Here is a 21579-nt window from a genome sequence, read left to right as displayed (position 1 = left end):
CGCCACAGTAATGTGTGGCCGGGCACAGCTAGTAATAAATGAAATCAAAGACTGGCTTTTTCTAATAAATACTGTTACTAATTACCGTATATGCTCGAATATAAGCTGACCCAAATATAAGCCGAGGCATCTAATTTTACCACAAAGAAACTGGGAAATCATTGACTCAAGTATAAGCCGAGGGTGGGAAATTTCAGAAATAAAAATAGATACCAATAAAATTACATTAATTGAGGCATCAGTAGGTTAAATGTTTTTGAATATTTACATCAAGCTCTAATTTAAGACTGTCCAACTCTGATTAAATCATGATTCTCATCTTCTTCAATGTAAATGTGCTTATGTATCCTTTTAATAACAATAGAATAAAATAATACATGTAATAATAATAATAAATACAGGAAAATAATACATGTAATAATAAATAGAGTAGAATAATAAATGTAATAATAAATAGAGTAGAATAATAAATGTAATAATAATAAGATCAGAGTGCAATAATAAATGTATTAATAATAATAATAAAAATAGAGTAAAATAAATGTAATAGTAGCAACAATAATAGAGAAAAATAATAAATGTAATAATAATAGAGTAAAATAATAAATGTAATAATACCAATAATAATAAGAGAAAAAAAATCAATGTACCATATATTCTTGAGTATAAGCTGACCCAAATATAAGCCAACCAGGACCCTCACCCGAGTATAAGCCGAGGGGGGCTTTTTTAGTCCTAAAAAAAAGGGCTGAAAAACTAGGCTTATACTCGAGTATATACAGTAACTACACAATATTACCTAACACTCTAAATAAACAATCCCTTTTTCAAATAACCCGGGCACTGACGGGTACCCAATAATAATAATAATTAGCAGCCACACACTCCAGATAGGAATTACCAATGAAAAGGGATGCCAGTTAAAGCCTGAATGTGTCGGGCCCCTTACCTCTTCTTCTGGTTCATCCAGGTTGACCCATCGCTGCTTCTTCTCATCCCAGACAATCTAGAGATAAAATGGGACACTGCAATTAACAACACAATTCAAGTAGTTAATGAAGAACCTGGCGGCCCGAAAGCGATTCCGCATGAGCCGGAGGGCTTACCGATTTGTTCTTGTCGTCCGGGAGGTGAGCCTCGTTCTTGCCTTTGCCCATCAGCCAGCCAAACCACGTCGCCCCACTCTAAGACATTTCAAATATCAATATACATTAGTTAAAATGTAAAATGAGATGATCAAGAACAACAATAGCAAACGGGAAGAGATTCAGAAGGTCTTCTATTATTTATGTTGCTCAGATATGTGATATTTTTATTTAATTTTTCTCCTGACATTGAGTCCAGTTGTATCCGTCTCTGGGGGTGGAACACGAAATCGACTCTCCATTTCTAAGCCGAAGAGCCGGCGTTGTCCGTAGACACCTCCAAGGTCATGTGGCCACTGGCATGACTGCATGGAGAGCCTCTACCTTCCCGCCAAAGCAGTACCTATTGATCTACTTACACTCTGGGGGTTGGTGCTCATCTCCATTTCTAAGCCAAAGAGCCAGCGTTGTCCATAGACACCTCCAAGGTCATGTGGCCACTGGCATGACTGCATGGAGAGCCTCTACCTTCCCGCCAGAGCAGTACCTATTGATCTACTTACACTCTGGGGGTTGGTGCTCATCTCCATTTCTAAGCCGAAGAGCCGGCGTTGTCCGTAGACACCTCCAAGGTCATGTGGCCACTGGCATGACTGCATGGAGAGCCTCTACCTTCCCTCCAGAGCAGTACCTATTGATCTACTTACACTCTGGGGGTTGGTGCTCATCTCCATTTCTAAGCCGAAGAGCCGGCGTTGTCCGTAGACACCTCCAAGGTCATGTGGCCACTGGCATGACTGCATGGAGCGCCATTACCTTCCCACCTATTGATCTACTCACATTTTATTTATTTATTATTTATTTGCTATATTTATACCCCTCTCTTCTCACCCCGAAGGGGACTCAGAGCGGCTTACAGACTATGGCAAAATTCAATGCCACATTATACATACAAATAATAAATATAACATTTCAAATTATAAAACAGTTAAAACACATAAATGCAATAAAACAGATTAAAAACATAGTTTTAAAAAAAACATTAAAAAAAACTATCTCACCAAGATAAAGGAATGGGAAGAAGACAAGGAGATTGAGGCGGGATACAATACTATAATATTATTATATTATATTTATTATATTTATATAATATACAATAATACATATACTGTATGTGCATATGATGTTGATGATATTGTTGTAATGTGATGCAGTGTGTTGCTAATAATAATACAATTTAGTAGTATTAATTGTATGTTGTATGTTGCATGTGGTGTTGCGGTGTGGTCCACTATGGTGATGTGTAGTGCTGGTGTTATGCTGTGCTGGTCATATGACTTGTTGTATGTACATATTAATTGTAAGCCACTCTGAGTCCCCTTTGGGGTGAGAAGGGATATAAGTGTAGTAAATAAATAAAAATAATAATATAAAAATGAAGTTGTTTTGTTGTTGTTGTGATGATGGTGATGATAATGATGATGATTATTATTTGAAACACAACAAGATGAGTCCACAGCAGACACTCTGCTGGCTGTTGTTTTGGATCAATGGATTATTATTATTATTATTTGAAACACAACAAGATGAGTCCAGAGCAGACACTCTGCTGGCTGTTGTTCTGGATCAGATGTCGGACACATTCTAGGACTGTGTGATGTATCGGTGATTATTATTATTATTATTTTATTATGACACAGCAGACGGGATAGACATGCTGGATTTCGTATCACAAAATCACAAGTCGAACACTTCCCAAGTGTCTAGGACTGTGTGATGTATAATTATTATTATTATTATTTTATTGTATGACACAGCAAACAAGATAGATATGCTGGATTTCTATCTTGTTTGCTGTGTCATATTATTATTATTATTATTATTATTTTATTGTATGACACAGCAAACAAGACAGATATGCTGGATTTCGTATCACGAAATCACAAGTCGAACACTTCCCAAGTGTCTAGGACTGTGTGATGTATTTTCGGATGATGCGCGCAGATCCCAGTAGGGTGGCCTTCTGCAGTTGGCAGATCGTGATTTTGTCAATTATTATTATATTATATGACACAGCAAACAAGATAGATATGCTGGATTTCTATCTTGTTTGCTGTGTCATATTATTATTATTATTATTATTATTATTATTATTATTATTATTATTATATTTGAGATAGACAGACACTATGGGTTGGGATGTTTTAATCCAAAAATTAATCAATAAGTATGATTCCCCACCAAAAACAAAAGTAAGGGTCTGCAGGTCGCCCCGTCCTACCTTGCGTGGCGCAGGCTCCTTCTTGGTCTCCTTGGCTTTTCCTTCCGGGGCGGAGGTCACGGGCGGAGAGGGCTGCCGGGCAGCCGAGGAGCGCCTCTCGCGCCCCACTGAATGCACCGACGACTCCGAGGTGGTCCGGGATCGCGGCCCAAAGCCCTGGCGGAGGGCAAGAAACCAGAGTCAGCATTGGCACCCGAGGCCCCGGGAAGGAGGAAGAGAGGATGGCGGGGCGCAGAGCACGGAGGAGAAAAAGACGAGAAAGTCAAAAGAGAGAGGGGTGAGAACGCGCCTCCTGGGGGGCATACCATGTGGGCTGAAGACTGGGAGGTCGTTCTGGATCGTCGGCCCGGGCCCTGGGTAGATACAAAGCCGGCACATAAACAAGCAGCCAAGCCAACCGTCTCTCTGTCCTTAACATATCTATCTCATCTGATACGTATCTATCCATCTATCATCTCCCTTTCTCTCTAATCTTTATTTCTGGTTGCACTTTACGGCACTGAATGTTTGCTGCTGTTTACCATGAACCGCCCTGAATCTGTCGGTAAAATGGATTAGTACAGTGTGAAATTGTGCTACGAGTTTAAAGCTGCGTCTGTAATCCAGTAGTGAAGAGGTTAAATGCATAGAGTGGAAATGAAATTGCTAGAGTGCAAATTTGGGAAGTTTCCAGTTGCTAGCCAGAGGTATGTTTAGAGATAAGAATGGAATGTTCACTCCTGCAGCGCGCTCAAGTTTGAGCTGCTTTAAATAAGCTGAACTAAGGAGTCATGTGTGTAATCCAGTAGAGAAGAGGTTAAATGCATAGAGTGGAAATGAAATTGTTAGAGTGGAAATTTGGGAAGTTTCCAGTTGTTAGTCGGAGGTATGTTTAGAGAAACGCTCAAGTTTGAGCCGCTTTAAATAAGCTGAACTAAGAAGTCATGTGTGTAATCCAGTAGCAAAGAGGTTGAGTGCATAGAGTGGAAATGAAATTGCTAGAGTGTCAATTTGGGAGGTTTCTAGTTGCTAGTCGGAGGTATGTTTAGAGAAATGCTCAAGTTTGAGCTGCTTTAAATAAGCTGAACTAAGGAGTCATGTGTGTAATCCAGTAGCGAAGAGGTTAAATGCATAGAGTGGAAATGAAATTGCTAGAGTGTAAATTTGGGAAGTTTCCAGTTGCTAGCCGGAGGTATGTTTAGAGATAAGAATGGAATGTTCACTCCTGCAGCGCACTCAAGTTTCAGCTGCTTTAAATAAGCTGAACTAAGGAGTCATGTGTGTAATCCAGTAGCGAAGAGGTTAAATGCATAGAGTGGAAATGAAATTGCTAGAGTGTAAATTTGGGAAGTTTCCAGTTGCTAGCCGGAGGTATGTTTAGAGATAAGAATGGAATGTTCACTCCTGCAGCGCACTCAAGTTTCAGCTGCTTTAAATAAACTGAACTAAGGAGTCATGTGTGTAATCCAGTAGAGAAGAGGTTAAATGCATAGAGTGGAAATGAAATTGCTAGAGTGTAAATTTGGGAAGTTTCCAGTTGCTAGCCGGAGGTATGTTTAGAGATAAGAATGGAATGTTCACTCCTGCAGCGCACTCAAGTTTCAGCTGCTTTAAATAAACTGAACTAAGGAGTCATGTGTGTAATCCAGTAGAGAAGAGGTTAAATGCATAGAGTGGAAATGAAATTGCTAGAGTGTAAATTTGGGAAGTTTCCAGTTGCTAGCTGGACCTATGTTTAGAGATTAAGAATGGAATGTTCACTCTTGCAGCACGCTCAAGTTTGAGCCGCTTTAAATAAGCTGAACTAAGGAGTCATGGTGTAATCCAGTAGCAAAGAGGTTAAATGCATAGAGTGGAAATGAAATTGCTAGAGTGTAAATTTGGGAAGTTTCCACTTGCTAGCTGGACCTATGTTTAGAGATTAAGAATGGAATGTTCACTCTTGCAGCATGCTCTGATATAGACTGAGTCTGGTGATCGTCTGGTCTGCTATGTAAATAAGCTGTACATACTGCAATAAAGTTTGAGCCGCTTTAAATAAGCTGAACTAAGTAGTCATGTGTGTAATCCAGTAGTGAAGAGGTTAAATGCATAGAGTGGAAATGAAATTGCTAGAGTGTCAATTTGGGAAGTTTCCAGCAGCGTGCTCTGATGGAGTCTGGTGATCGTCTGGTCTGCTATGTAAATAAACTGTACATACTGCAATAAAGTTTGAGCTGCTTTAAATAAACTGAACTAAGGAGTCATGTGTGTAATCCAGTAGTAAAGAGGTTAAATGCATAGAGCTGTAATTCTTTATGTAATGAAATTGCTAGAAGGATTTGAGATGGGGAAGGTGATTAGTCTCAATCAACCAACATTTTCCGCTCTTAGGACCAAAGAAAAGGAACCTCAGACATGCAACGTGCTTGGCTTTTCATACTGCATTTCAACCTGCTCACAAAACACCAAAACAAAGGGCGGAAACAATGGACTGATACCATGCTTGCCATCTTGCCATAAAAGTCGTCTTCCCGGGGTTCTGGGGCCGGTTTCCAACTGGGAGACTCCCGGGGGGCTGCCTGCAGGGCTGAGAGGCACAAAGGAAGCATTCTAGGTACAGATTCGAAACAAAGGAGTCTAAACCCAATTTCTTCCCACCTTAATCTCAGCATTCTCTCTCTTGACGTTCCGCCCACATCTATGGCAGGCATCCCCAGAGGGTGTGAGGCTTTGTAGTTGCAAGGCTATTCAATGCTAATCAAGATGATTAATTGCAACATTCACACTTGCCTCCGACAGACAAGAGTTCTTTCTCCCACCCTAGACATCATTCCACAAATATATAAACACCACTTGCCTAGTTTTCAACAGACCTCACCGCCTCTGAGGATGTGAGCAAAAAGTCAGGAGAGAATGTTTCTGAAACATGGTCATACAGCCTGGAAAACTAACAGCAACCCAACAACAATAATAATATCTATGGATCTGGGGATTGTGGTGTAATAATGGGGATGATGATAGTAATAATAATGACAACAACAACAACAATAATATAAGTCTGGGAATAGTGGGTGTATAACAATAATAGTAAGGATCTGGGACTAGTGGGTGCAATAATAATAATAAAATAATATACCGTATATACTCGAAGATAAGCCAAGTTTTTCAGCCCTTTTTTTGAGCTGAAAAAGCCTCCCTCGGCTTATGATGGGGTCAAGGTCCAGGCCAGGCAACAGAACCTAGAGGCCATGTCTTGCAATATATGATTTATTTATATACTTGAAGATAATAATAATAATAATATATATATATATATATATATATATATATATATATGTATAATTATTATATCTATATATATAAAAGGGTAATGAAATTTCGGCCTAGGACAAAACAATAAAACTACACATCCCAGAAACACTAAACTTGGCAGCACAACCCCTCATCCATGCCTCTACGTTCATACAACAAAAAGAAAAACAAAGTCCTAATTAGAGGGAGAGGAATAATTGTTTTTATCCAATTGCTACCAGTTAGAAGGCTAAGCTCCGCCCACTTGGTCTTCTAGCAACCCACTCAACCCAGAGGACAGGCAGAGTTAGGCCTCACTTAGGCCTCTTCCACACTGCCTATAAAATACAGATTATCTGATTTTAACTGGATTATATGGCAGTGTAGACTCAAGGCCCTTCCACACAGCTATATAACCCATTTATAATGGACTTAATGTAAGGTAAAACCTTTACCCTTGACCTTAACTACCACCAATTCCTCAATACTTTATTTCCCATACCACCAGACTTCGCCACAGCAACGCGTGGCCGGGCACAGCTAGTTTATAATAATAATTATTATTTGTGGTCCATTCTTACCTGTTTCCTGGCGGAGCGGCTCCTGCGGCTGGAGCTCATGGGGTTGAGGAGGAAGGCTGGCTGGAGGTCCCATCATCCCCGAGGAAATGGAGCTCTGATCCATTGCGTAGGAGCCCATAAAGCCAGGCCCCGGTCCCACGTTGGAAGGGGCCACAGAGTAGAAGGGAACGGCGGCGTTGGGCACCTCTTGCTGGCCCACGGCGGTGGCAGCGGCGCTCTCCAGAATGGCTTGAGGAGCTTGAGAGAAGATGGAAACATATTAGTCAACCCTCCACATTCACTAGAGACACAGAAACCCCAAGAAAGGGGAAAGAAACCAAACTGCCTCATTTTTTTCCATGTATCACAATCTACATTTATTCATGTACTAAAATCTACATTCGTTCAAATACCTCTCAATCAAAGGCGCCTGCTTGGGTATATACCGTATGTACTCGAGTATAAGCTGACGCGAATACCATATTCGATAAGCCGAGTTTTTCAGCCCTTTTTATGAGCTGAAAAAGCCTCCCCGGCTTATAATCAGGTCAAAGTCAAGGCCAGCAACGGAGCCTGCAGGCTATTGATTGCAATATGTGATCTATTTCTCTCTTCTCCTCCCTTATCAGTATGTTTTCTTTTGCAAAGCCTCCCTCACTCTTAATCAAGGGAGTGTTTTGAAAAGTCGGGAAGAAGAAAAATATATATATTCATTAATCTTATGAAAGCATTTCCCCCTGAAATATTTGTTAAACTCTCCTACAGATATATAGGCATTAACCCTTTGCAAACTTTTGCAATCTCTATGTACCTTTATATGTGTATCTATCTATATACATTAATTTTATACATGAATTTCCCTATATGTTTGCAGGTCTTTGCAAATCCTTTATACATATAGATCCATGTACAGTAGAGTCTCACTTAATCCAATATAAACAGGCCGGCAGAATGTTGGATAAGCGAATATGTTGGATAATAAGGAGAAATTAAGGAAAAGCCTATTAAACATCAAATTAGGTTATGATTTTACAAATTAAACACCAAAACATCATGTTATACGAAAATAAGACAGTGTCTTATATTAATTTTTTCTCCTGAAGATGCGCTGGGTCTTATTTTCAGGGGATGTGATGTCTTATTTTTCCATGAAAAAGAATTCGCATTTATTGTTTAACAAAAAATGAACATTTATTATATACTGTAGAGTAGTTGTCATCACAAACCAGCATAACCAGACAAACTGAATCCTATCAAGAATTTTTTGTGACTACCATTATTTCCATGTACAACAATCTATGGTACATACATTGACCGATCCTGCATGCTCTGGTGTTTTGTTAAGCGAGCATGCTTCCAAACAAAAACTTTACTAGGTCTTACTTTCAGGGGAGGCCTTATATTTAGCTATTCAGCAAAACCTCTACTAGGTCTTATTTTCAGGAGATGTCTTATTTTTGGGGAAACGGTATTTTAGGGAAACAGGGCATGTATGTTAGGCCCCCGTTTTCATGCTGAAAAAACCCACCTGAAGGCATCAGCTGGACCCCCGGCGTGGGTTGTATCGAACTGGGGAGCAAGGAGGCGAGGAGGGGGTTCTCGGGGCCGGGATTCACCTCCTGGGGGGCTCCCGTGCCTTCGTTTTGAGAGACGTGGTCCACTTCCGAGCTGGGCGTACTGCAGGCATACTGCTGGGGGGTGGCTCTCCCAGCGCTGTAAGGCAGGCAGCCTTCCTGGAAGGAGGAGAGACACAAAGCCATGGATCATTGGTGGCCATTGGTGGCCCGTCAGGCCAAGACATGCCCCCTTCCCAAGCCTCTGGACCCCCAACTTCAAAATAGAGACAAATTGGGGGTCTTGCAAATTAGGAGAACGTTATTAAATGCAGAAGTGTGGTTATGTATCTTGATCTTCATCAGCTTCATCTATGTCATTGGTTCTCGCAGAAGTAGAGGCAGCAAAAGGAAAGCTTTGCTCCCTGGCTTCAGGTAAGACTTGGCTAAGATTTGAAACTGAGTGTGGGCTTGGCTCCTGTGGTCAAAGTCTAACTGTTGTGTGACTGTTGTATTGAAAGAGAGCCAGGTACTTAAGTTGATTGACAGCAGGCACTGTCCCCTGTTAATTGAGTGACTGTGAAAGCTATATTTGCCAGAGGCTGAACTCAGGGTGGCAGTTGGTTCTCGCAGAAGTAGAGGCAGCAAGAGGAAAGCTTTGCTCCCTGGCTTTCAGGTAAGATTTGGCTAAGATTTGACACCTTTACTAACTATCCTTTACAGTACATACAGAAAACAAAACAACATAAATACACAAAGAGGTGGTTTTTGGCAGTCTGCACATAAAATGCGTGCGTATTACCTAACTGTACAAAGATCCCACTAGGCCACCACACTCACCAAGAGATGCAACAAAAGCAAAACTTTCCCATCACATGCACCAGCTGTGGCATGTTCCGCTTTTTCACACAAAACCTAGTCAACTACATCTGCTCCAAATGCAAACAGATGACTCTGATGGAGCAGAGGATCCAACAGCTTGAGGATCGTATTAAGACCCTTAAGGACATTCAGGAACTCGAGCTCTTCTTGGACACTGCATAACACACTGTTCTAGATACACAACCCGCATCTCACCAACAGCATGATGAGGAACTTTATGGGGAGATCTATTCGAATGTCCATAACCCTCAGGTTTGGAAGGAGGTCACTCGTAGAAAGAGACACAGGACCAGGCAGGATCCGGAGAATACTTCTGCTCAGCTTGACTTACACAACAGACTCCAAATTCTTACACCACTAACATCTGATCAGGAAACACATCTTGTGGAGAACGAAGATGTAGATGTTGAAGATCTATGATTCTATGATCTTCAACGTCTTCATCTTCATCTACTTCATCTACATCTATTTAATCGACATCAACTTATAGAATCATAGAATCATAGAGTAGTAGAGTTGGAAGAGACCTCATGAGCAATCCAGTCCAACCCACTGCAAGAAGCAGGAAAATCTCATTCAAAGCACCCCCGACAGATGAACAGGCCCGGGGCTGTGGCGCAGACGGGAGAGCAAGCCAGTGCAATTAACTGCGATGAATCACTGACCAGGAGGTCATAAGTTCGAGGCCCGCTCGGAGCTATGTTGTTGTTTGTCTTTGTCCTATGTTAAAAGGCATTGAATGTTTGCCTAATATGTGTAATGTGATCCGCCCTGAGTCCCCTTCGGGGTGAGAAGGGCGGAATATAAATGCTGTAAATAAATAAATAAATAAATAAATAAATGAACATCCAGACTCTGGACCCCCAACTTCAAAACAGAGACAAACTGGGGATCATGCAAAATCAGGAGAATGTTATTAAATGCAGAAGTGTGGTTATGTATCTTGATCTTCATCAGCTTCATCTATGTCATCTTCAACATCTACATCTTCATCATGTACATCTTCATCGACTTCATCTACATCTATTTAATCGACATCAATTTATAGAATCATAGAATAGTAGAGTTGGAAGAGACCTCATGGGCCATCCAGTCCAACCCCCTGCCAAGAAACTTCATCATCAAACTTCATGTATGTCTTCAACTACCCTATATACTTGAGTACTCTACTGTACTGTAAAATAAATAAATAGATCAACGACTCCATCAATGCAGTACCGCTCACCTTAATCTGCCCGTCTAAGCTGCGAAGCTGCACCAGCCAATCGGGCTCAAGGAACAATTCCTGCTCCGGCTTCTCCTTCATCTGAGGGTCAAAGAGCCGCAGCCGCGAGGACATCTACGGAGCAGAACGGATCAAAAAACAACAAAAGAGAAATCATTGCAGATAATGAGCTTGTAACGAAGTACGAATTTTTGGTTTACAGATGTTATGTTTAATTGTGTGTTTGTGTTTTAAAAGGGTAAGTATTACAGTTATTGCATCTCAGCACTCAGAAGCTGGTTGCCATGGAGACGTAGGCGGAGCCAACTGCCGTTTTGTTGAAGAAGTGCAGAGTTTAAAAAAGAGAGTCAGTCTGTGCTCTGATGAGGCACAGGGAAGATCGATCCTGGGTTGAGGGGATCAAGGAGACTCAATTGTTCATTTTGAGTCAGTTTAAAAATAAGTTTGGTGACTTATTTAATGTAGTCTGTGTCCTGGTAAGGAACAGAGAATCTGTGATCGTATATCACAGGGGTGACTGCAGTTTAAAAGTAGCAGAGAAAGAAGTTCTAACTACTTTAAGTAAAAGAAGTGACACTTTAGGGAGTTTGACTCATCTCATTCTAGTATTGTAACTGTTAATAAAAATACCTCCTAGTGAGAAACAACATTGTAAGCACTAAGCTCTGTGCCTGAATAAACTTGTTATTGTTCTTCCAACATCTAAGCCTCTGTCGCATATATATTATTCTAAAGTGAATAAGAAGAAGAAGAAAGAAAAAAAGTAAAAGGTCTCCTCTCTGAGTCTTTGGTGGTTGCATTTTTACAAATTGGTGGCAGTTGTTATTAGCTTCCCTTACAGAGCTTTCCATCCTGTTCACACAGCAGTGACATCAACTGCTATAAGTTAGGCAATGTAAATACAGTTTTCAGAGTGAATTGAACTGTTTGTTGCAGGGGTCCTCAAACTTTTTAAGCCGAGGGCTGGTCCACAATCCTTCAGACTGTTGAGGGGACAAATTATCATTTGAAAAAAAATACAAACAAATTCCGATGCACACTGCACATGTCTTATTTGTAGTGCAAAAACAACAACAAGAACAACGAAAGAACAATGCAATATTTAAAAATAAAAACAATTTTAACCAACATACATTTATCAGGATTTCAATGGGAAGTGTGCTCCTGCTTCTGGCCAATGAGATAGTCAAGTTAATTAGGGTTGTTGTTGTTGTTGTTGTTGTTGTTATTGTTGTGTGCCTTCAAGTCATTTCAGACTTTAGGCGAGCCTAAGTCTAAAATGTATTTATTTATTATTTATTTATTTACTGCATTTACTACATTTGTATCACACCCTTCTCACCCCAAAGGGGACTCAGAGTGACTTACAAATTATATGTACATACAATATATTATATTATTAGCATAGCACAATATTAGCATTATATATTACTATATTGAACTATACCACTATACTGTAATATTATTAGTAATATTATATGTAATATAGAATATATAATTAATATTATTATATGGCAATACTATTAGTGTTATATTGTATTACATTATAATATTATTATCAATATTATATGTATATACAATCTATATATATAAAAGAGTGATGGCATCACGGCAGTGGACAAAACAACAAAACTACAGGCCCCCCAACCTCGACATTTGACAACACAACCCATCATTCACGCCTCTAGGTTGATACAACAAAAAGAAAAGAAAAAGAAAGTCCTAATTAGAGGGAGAGGAATAATTGTTTTTATCCAATTGCTGCCAGTTAGAAGGCTAAGCTCTATTCACTTGGTCCCCTAGCAACCCACTCAGCCCAGGGGACCCTTTATCTTAACTACCACCAATTCCTCAATACTTTATTTCCCATACCACCAGACTTCGCCACAGCAATGCGTGGCCGGGCACAGCTAGTATATTATATTATAAAACCGGGGGCGGGGGCAAGGTAAATGACCTCGGAGGGCAGCATCCGGCCCCCGGGCCTTAGTTTGGGGACCCCTGGTTTGTTGCATTTGGAGTACGGAGAGAAAGGCGGCCTTAAGGTAAAGAACGATACTCCGTTCCGGAAAGAGGTCCTACCTGGATCACCTGGCTGATCAGAACCGGGGAGTAGTAGCTGGGGCTCTTCAGGATGGCTTTGGAAATCACTTCACAGTAATGAAACGCCTGGGCGGCCAGCCCCAATTCGGCCAGTCGGCAAGCGTAGATAAACTTGAAGACCTGAAAGTGTCGGAAGGATTTAGGAGCTGGGATGTTTTAGGAGCATAAAAGCTAAACAAACAAACAAACACCAAGAAGAGAAGCCAAACCTGGAAGTTGGGCAAGCAGCACGGCTGGGTCCCGAGCGACTGTGCGTATTCGTAGGCTTCGGTCCTTTGGATGGCTTCGTTGGTGGCAAAACGTCGGAAAGGTAAGCTGGGAGAATAGACAGAACAATAAGGAAATGAAGAGGTTTTTCCAACGCACGAGAAGTAAGGATTTTCCGGCACTCATAGTACTGATTGTGTATTTATAATTTCTGAGTTGTGTTTTTGGAGAGATATTTATTTATTTATTTATTTATAGTATTTATATTCTGCCCTTATCACCCTGAAGGGGACTCAGGGCGGATCACATTGTATACATATAAGGCAAACATTCAATGCCATATAACATAGAACAGAGACAGAGACAGACGCAGAGGCAATTTAAACCTTCTCCAGCTTCCTGAGGGTGTGCTTGATTCCGGCCACAGGGGGAGCAGCTGCTTCATCATCCACTGCGACGGCAACTTCCTCATTCCAATGACGGCTGGGTGATTTTTATGGTGTTGTAAATTAGCCTCCCCACATATAAATGGTACCTAAATTTCCTACTTGATAGATGCAACTTTCTTTCACGTTAACTTAGGTCAACAACGAGCAGGGGCTATTTTTTTATTTTAATTGTCGGGTGCTCACCCCGACACGGGCTAGCCCTCAAACTACACAGAGAAGCCACTGAAATCCACAAGCATGTGGACAATTTCAACAGAAAAAGGAAACCATGAAAATGAACACAATCTGGCTACCAGTATTAAAAAAAAAACTCTAAAATCAGGAGAGTAAATAAAGAACAACACTCAGAAAACAGGGGAATTCCAGACAAGAAACAATCAGGGTCAGCTAACATCTCCCAACAAATAACAACAACAACTTTATTTTTATACCTTGCCTCCATCTCCCCGAAGGGGCTTGGGATAACATGGGGCCAAGCCCAGGTAAACACACCAAAACGGGATAAAATACATACATCATACAAAATAGACAAGATAAAATACAATTAAGTGTTTGCAAACACCAAGTGAGCGATTTGGATGAGAGGTGAATTAGAAACTTCTTGTCCAATGACCAATGGAGTACAGATGCAACACACGAATAACATGAATAATAATAATAATAATAATAATAATAATAATAATAATACATCACACAGTCCTAGACACTTGGGAAGTGTTCGACTTGTGATTTTTTGATACGAAATCCAGCATGAGGATCTCGGACAAATGGAATTAATTATATATATGTTTTTAAGGTTTTTATAATGTGTTTTAACAATGTTATTAATGGATCTGTTTATATTGTTTTGTTTTTATGATTGCATTTTAGGCATTAAATTTTGCCGATTTTTGTAAGCCGCCCTGAGTCCCCTTGGGTGAGAAGGGCGGGGTATAAATGTTGTAAATAAATAAAAATCTATCTTGTTTGCTGTGCATTAAAATAATAATAATAATAATAATAATAAGTTTATTTATACCCTGCCTCCATCTCACCCGAAGGGGACTCGGGGCGGCTTACCTGGGCCGAGCCCGGATAAAAACAATAACAATATAAAATACATCAATAGACAAAAACATACACAATTATAAAATTTAAACATAACCTATGAAATAAAAAACAGACTAAATAAAACATGAAATTAAAACCAACGAGGTTGTAATAACAGACTGGGTAAAGTGCACCTTATAAAAGTTGTAAACTCGAGGTAACTGGTTCACTATCTGATGTCCCGTCCCTCGAGGTTTTATTCTGATCCCTTTCTCACCCAGAGTTTTAATTTTTAATCTAGTTTTTAAATGTAGTGTTCATGCGGCCCGCTCTTGTTATATTGCTGTTTTGATCTTATGTTGTACTGTTTATTTTATGTAATGTATTATTTAATTGTATTATGTTATGGTTTATTGTATTGTCTTGGGCATGGCCCCATGTAAGCCGCCCCGAGTCCCCATTTTATTATTATTATTATTATTATTATTATTATTATTATTATTATTATTATTAACTGATAAAGACATCCCCTGGAAATATGCCTGAGCAAAAAGTAATATAACAGCTGTATTTGAGGAAATGACAGCAGATAATGAGAAATGCTGAAGTCCAAGGAAATGTGTATTCCTTCCCCATAACAGACCTGTGATTTGAGCCGATCAGCACCAGCTTGGTCGTCTTCTTCGTGTAGACCCCGAATCCAACCTGTGCCATCAGGTAGCAAAAGTGGGCCGCCTCCAAGAGCCCCTTTGAAACTGGAAGGGAACAGAGAAAGAAGAGATCTCTTGAGAAAAAGGCAACCGGTTCGCATTGAATGTATGACAAAAGTGAAACTTTCTCTTGTATAATGCATACTGTATTTTACACTTCTTTGTTATATATATATATATGCCAATAAAGGCTTATTGGTTAGGACAAGGTCTTGAGCAGGGGTCCTCAAACTTTTTAAGTGGAGGGCCGGTTCATGGTCCCTCAGGCTGTTGAGGGGCCGAATTATTTGAAAAAAAAATACAAACAAATTCCTATGCACACTGCAGATGTCTTATTTGTAGTGCAAAAAAAAAAAAAAACAACAACCCCACTACAACAACTATTTATTTATTTATTTACTACATTTATACCCCACCCTCTCTCACCCCAAAGGGGACTCAGAGCGGCTTAGAAGTTGTATGTACATACAATATATTATATTATTGGCATATATTAGCATTATATATTACTACTAGCTGTGCCCGGCCACGCGTTGCTGTGGCATTGTCTGGTGGTGTCTGTATTTTATAGGCAGTGTGGAAGAGGCCTAAGTGAGGCCTAAATCTGCCTGTCCCCTGGGCTGAGTGGGTTGCTAGGAGACCAAGTGGGCGGAGCTTAGCCTTCTAACTGGCAGCAATTGGACAAAAACAATTATTCCTCTCTCTCTCTAATTAGGACTTTATTTTTCTTTTCTTTTTGTTGTATCAACCTAGAGCCGTGAATGATGGATTGTGTTGTCAAATTTCGAGGTTGGGGGGCCTGTAGTTTTGTTGTTTTGTCCGCTGCCCTGATGCCATCACTCTTTTATATATATAGATATTGTCCTATACCACTACCGTAATATTATTAGTAATATTACATTTAATATATAATGTATAATTAATATTATTATATTGTATAATTATTAGTATTATATTGTATTACATTATAATATTACAGTAGAGTCTCACCAATCCAAGCCTCACTTATCCAAGCTTCTGGATAATCCAAGCCATTTTTGTAGTCAATGTTTTCAATATATCGTGATATTCTGGTGCTAAATTCACAAATACAGTAATTACAGCATAACATTACTGTGTATTGAACTACTTTTTCTGTCAAATTTGTTGTAAAACATGATGTTTTGGTGCTTAATTTGTAAAATCATAACCTAATTTGATGTTTAATAGGCTTTTCCTTAATTCCTCCTTATTATCCAAGATATTCGCTTATCCAAGCTTCTGCCGGCCCGTTTAGCTTGGATAAGTGAGACTCTACTGTAATACTAATAATACAATATAATAATATTAATTATATATTATATTTTACATGTAATATTACTAATAATATTACAATATATTGATACAGTACAATAGAGTAATTTATTACCAGTATTGTACTATGCTAATATAATATTGCATGTAAATTTAATTTGTAAGCCGCTCTGAGTCCCCTTCGGGGTGAGAAGGGCAGCATATAAATGTAGCAAATAAATAAATAAATAAATAAATAAATAAATACTGTATATACTCAAGTATAAGCCGACCCGAATATAAGCCGAGGCACCTGATTTTACCACAAAAACACTGGGAAAACGATGACTCAAGTATAAGTCGAGAGCGGTAAATTTCAGAAATAAAAATACTGTATATACCCTGTTGCCCTGAAAATAAGACATCCCCAGAAAATAAGACCTAGTAGAGGTTTTTCTGAATTGCTAAATATAAGGCCTCCCCCGAAAGTAAGACCTAGAAAAGTTTTTGTTTGGAAGCATGCAGGATCAGTAAATGTACATACCATAGATTGTTGTACATGGAAATAAAGGTAGTAATAAGAAATAATAATAATAATAATAATAACAATAATAATAATAATAATATAACTTTATTCTTGTATCCCACCTCCATTTCCCAGAAGGGACTCAGGGCAGCTTACACAGGGACAAGCCAAACAACAACAACATAAATTTACATACGAACAGAAATTTAAAACAGTAATTTAAAAACAGTATAGCAATAAAATATAATATAGAAATTCTTGAAAGGATTCACAATTTGGTTATGCTGGTTTGTGATGACAACTACTGTACAGTAGATAATAAATTTTCATTTTTTAAACATTCTTTATGGAAAAATAAGACATCCCCTGAAAATAAGACCTAGCGCACCTTTGGGAGCAAAAATTAATATAAGACACTGTCTTATTTTCGGGGAAACAGGGTACTCAAGTATAAGCCGACCTGAATATAAGCCAAGGCACCTCATTTTACCACAAAAAACTAGGAAAACGATGACTCAAGTATAAGCTGAGAGTGGTAAATTTCAGAAATAAAAATAGATACCAATAAAATCACATTAATTGAGGCATCAGTGGGTTAAATGTTTTTGAATCCCTTATAGGATTACCAAGCGTGTCTCCCATGGTGATGATGGTTCTCGTCTCGACATCCATATTGTTTGTCAAGTTGGAGAGGACCATGGCCAGGTGGGGCCTCCAGTCGCCCCATTTCTCGTCACCGCAGCACTGGAGCAAAATGGGGAGAAAAAGCAGATTGGAAACAGTTAGAGATGAGATGGAGCGGGGATGCCTGCCAGAGATGTGGGTGAAACGTCAGGAGAGAATGCTTCTGGGACATGGCCAGACTGCCCGGAAAACTTACAGCAGCCGTGATTCCGGCCATGAAAGCCTTTGACAAAACATAATAATAATGACGTGTGATCCAATACAACAGAAGGCAGTGTCTGCTGTGGACTCATCTTGTTGTGTTTCTAATAATAATAATAATAATAATAATAATAATAATAATAATAATAATGGGGAGTGTCTGACATGTAATCCAATACAACAGCCAGCAGAGTGTCTGAGGTGGACTCATCTTGTTGTGTTTCAAATAATAATAATAATAATAATAATAATAATAATAATAATAATAATAATAATAATAATAATGAGTGTCTGACGTAATCAATACAACAGCCAGCAGAGTGTCTGAGGTGGACTCATCTTGTTGTGTTTCTAATAATAATAATAAAATAATAATAATACTGTCGGACGTAATCCAATACAACAGCAAGCAGAGTGTCTGAGGTGGACTCATCTTGTTGTGTTTCAAATAATAATAATAATAATAATAATAATAATAATAATAATAATAATAGGGAGTGTCCGACGTAATCAATACAACAGCCAGCAGAGTGTCTGAGGTGGACTCATCTTGTTGTGTTTCTAATAATAATAATAATAATAATAATAATAATAATAATAATAATAACAACAACAACAATAATAATGGGGAGTGTCCGACATGTAATCCAATACAACAGCCAGCAGAGTGTCTGCTGTGGACTCATCGTGTTGTGTTTCAAATAATAATAATAATAATAATAATAATAATAATAATAATAATAATAATAATAATAATAGGGAGTGTCCGATGTAATCAATACAACAGCCAGCAGAGTGTCTGAGGTGGACTCATCTTGTGGTGTTTAATAATAATAATAATAATAATAATAATAATAATAATAATAATAATAATAATAATAATAATAAAAAACAACGAAATCCAGCATATCTATCTTGTTTGCTGTGTCATACTTATAATAATAATAATTCCAGATGTTTCTGTATTCCAACTTCCACCAGAGAAATACAAGAGCTGGAGTCCAGCATCTGGAGGAGGGTCACATATAATAACTTGGTGGGCAATATTCAGCCCATGGGTCTGGAGTTTGACACATGTGTGGGTTGGACCACACTAGTGTAATCAAACCATGAATAATCATGAAACCTGCACATCTGGAGGGCTAACTGTACGGGCATGGAAGGAGGATTCATAGAATCGTGGCTGGAAGAAACTCACCGTTGATGCCGCCGGCATCCTGCCAGACATGAGCTGGTAAACCGTCTGCAGCGGGTCGTTTATCGGAAGGCTGTTGGCGAACCTGGAGAGACAAGAGCAAACAGAATGGCTCTCATTTCCAAGGAGGAGCCTTGGAACCCTTATTGTTATTATTATTATTATTATTATTATTATTATTATTATTATTATTATTAACATTGAAGCTGGGAGGCCATCTGTCAGGGATGCTTTGCTTGTGCTTTTGATGCACAAAGGCAGAAGGGGGTTGGGCTAAATGGCCCAATCCAATGGCTCTTCCAACCCTCATTATTATTATTATTATTATTATTATTATTGCATTATTAAAATATTATTATTATTGGAGCACAAAGGCAGAAGGAGGTTGGACTAAATGGCCCAAGGGGTGTCTTCTAACCCTCTTTATTATTATTATTATTGCATTATTAAAATATTTTTATTATTGGAGCACAAAGGCAGAAGGGGGTTGGACTAAATGGTCCAAGGGGTGTCTTCCAATCCTCTTTATTATTATTATTATATTATTAAAATATAATTATTATTGGAGCACAAAGGCAGAAGGGGGCTGGACTAAACGGTCCAAGGGGTCTCTTCCAATCCTCTTTATTATTATTATTATTATTATTGTATTATTAAAATATAATTATTATTGGAGCACAAAGGCAGAAGGGAGTTGGACTAAACGGTCCAAGGGGTCTCTTCCAACCCTCTTTATTATTATTATTATTATTGCATTATTAAAATATTATTATTATTGGAGCACAAAGGCAGAAGGGAGTTGGACTAAATGGCCCAAGGGGTGTCTTCCAACCCTCTTTATTATTATTATTATTATTATTATTATTATTATTATTATTATTATTATTATTAATATTGAGGCTGCGAGGCCATCTGTCAGGAGTGCTTTGCTTGTGCTTTTGGTGCACAAAGGCAGAAGGGGGTTGGGCTAAATAGCCCAATCGAATGGCTCTTCCAACCCTCATAATAATAATAATAATAATAATAATAATAATAATAATTATTATTATTATTAACCTTGGTTGAGTGTAGCGTTGGCTCTCCCTGGTGAAGAACGGTGACAGGTCACTATTTGAGGCTATGTCTGAAAGCACGTGTCCTGGAGGCCCTACCTGGTCATGACCCGGGCATGTGTCCGGCTGTCCATCTTGCTGGCCAGCAACAAGGCATGTCCCCAGAGGCCGTGCTTCATGGCAGACTCCAGAGCATCCTGCAGGGAGAGAATTTGCGCCTTAGAAAGAACACTCTGAAATCGAGGTTCGACTGTATTTGCTTCCCGCATGTCCCTGCCCACTGTGTGCCCCAAGCAAGGAGAAGCCTCACCTTCTTGCGTCCGTAAAGCAGCAGCTCCCGGAAGCGCTCGGTCTCCTTCTCCAGGCTGTCGATGGTGGCGATGAGGCTGTCGGTGAGGAAGGAGAGCTGGGCCTCCCCGGACTCCTCCTCGGCGTGGTCCAGGGCCTCGTTGGTGAAGTCAATCAGGTTGGCTTCGTTGGGAGACTTCCCCGGGAGCCACACCGTCTTGTGGTCCCGGAGGAGGAGCTCGGCAATGTCGGTGCCCACCACCGTCTGCAAACAAAACACGAGGCTCTGCCACTCTCTGCCACATCTACATTTTCAAAACTCTGGAAGCAAAAGAGGCTGCCCAATGTACTGCGCGGTGGCAAAAAAAGTGCAATTTTTGCAATCTGGCCATTCCTGTTGCTGCCTGCTTAGGATTCTCTCCTTAAAAACAAAAGTGTTAGAACAACAAACCTTCCAGCAACGGAAAATAAATCCTTGGGGTGCATCTTCTGTAGAATCATTCTACAGAAGATGCCGAGATATGGCGCAGGCTGGTGAGCAGCTTGCTGCAATAAATCACTCTGACCATGAGGTCATGAGTTCGAGGCCAGCCCGTGACGGGATGAGCACCCGTCAATTAAAATACAGAATTCTACAGAAGATGCCGGGCTGTGGCGCAGGCTTTTGAGCAGCCGGCTGCAATAAATCACTCTGACCATGAGGTCATGAGTTCGAGGCCAGCCATTGACGGGATGAGAGTAAAAGAATAAATGTAATAATAAGATCAGAGTGAAATAATAAATGTATTAATAATTATAAAAATAGAGTAAAATAAATGTAATAGTAACAATAATAATAGAGTAAAATAACAAATGTAATGATACAAATTAATAGAGTAAAATAACAAATGTAATAATACAAATTAATAGAGTAAAATAACAAATGTAATAATACCAATAATAATAGAGAAAAATAATCAATGTACCATATATACTTGAGTATAAGCCGACCCGAATATAAGCCAACTAGGACCCTCACTTGAGTA

The 21579-nt window shown here is 39.3% G+C and overlaps 1 protein-coding gene across 2 annotated transcripts in view; it reads right to left on the bottom strand.

Annotated features, from left to right (window-relative positions):
* Window positions 1–21579, bottom strand: part of sec16a (SEC16 homolog A, endoplasmic reticulum export factor) — a 69014-nt gene that overhangs the window by 25654 nt on the left and 21781 nt on the right. Inside the window, exons 11-25 of one of the 2 annotated variants that reach the window (XM_062960254.1) lie at window positions 20577–20819; window positions 20366–20463; window positions 19218–19299; window positions 17761–17878; window positions 15270–15381; window positions 13151–13256; window positions 12921–13061; window positions 10839–10952; window positions 8707–8911; window positions 7200–7436; window positions 5826–5914; window positions 3672–3719; window positions 3367–3522; window positions 1107–1184; window positions 950–1006 (exon numbers count right to left, since the gene is read on the bottom strand). In XM_062960254.1, coding sequence (XP_062816324.1) covers window positions 950–1006; window positions 1107–1184; window positions 3367–3522; window positions 3672–3719; window positions 5826–5914; window positions 7200–7436; window positions 8707–8911; window positions 10839–10952; window positions 12921–13061; window positions 13151–13256; window positions 15270–15381; window positions 17761–17878; window positions 19218–19299; window positions 20366–20463; window positions 20577–20819 — 1884 coding nt within the window. The remainder of the gene's footprint in view (window positions 1–949; window positions 1007–1106; window positions 1185–3366; window positions 3523–3671; window positions 3720–5825; window positions 5915–7199; window positions 7437–8706; window positions 8912–10838; window positions 10953–12920; window positions 13062–13150; window positions 13257–15269; window positions 15382–17760; window positions 17879–19217; window positions 19300–20365; window positions 20464–20576; window positions 20820–21579) is intronic. The other variant, XM_062960255.1, reaches the window with a different exon arrangement.

This window comes from Anolis carolinensis, unplaced genomic scaffold, assembly GCF_035594765.1.
Source record: "Anolis carolinensis isolate JA03-04 unplaced genomic scaffold, rAnoCar3.1.pri scaffold_7, whole genome shotgun sequence".
In the NCBI taxonomy this organism is placed as follows: Eukaryota; Metazoa; Chordata; class Lepidosauria; order Squamata; family Dactyloidae; genus Anolis; species Anolis carolinensis.
The sequence above is the reverse complement of the archived record's forward strand: the minus strand, read 5'-3'. Positions and strand labels throughout refer to the sequence as shown.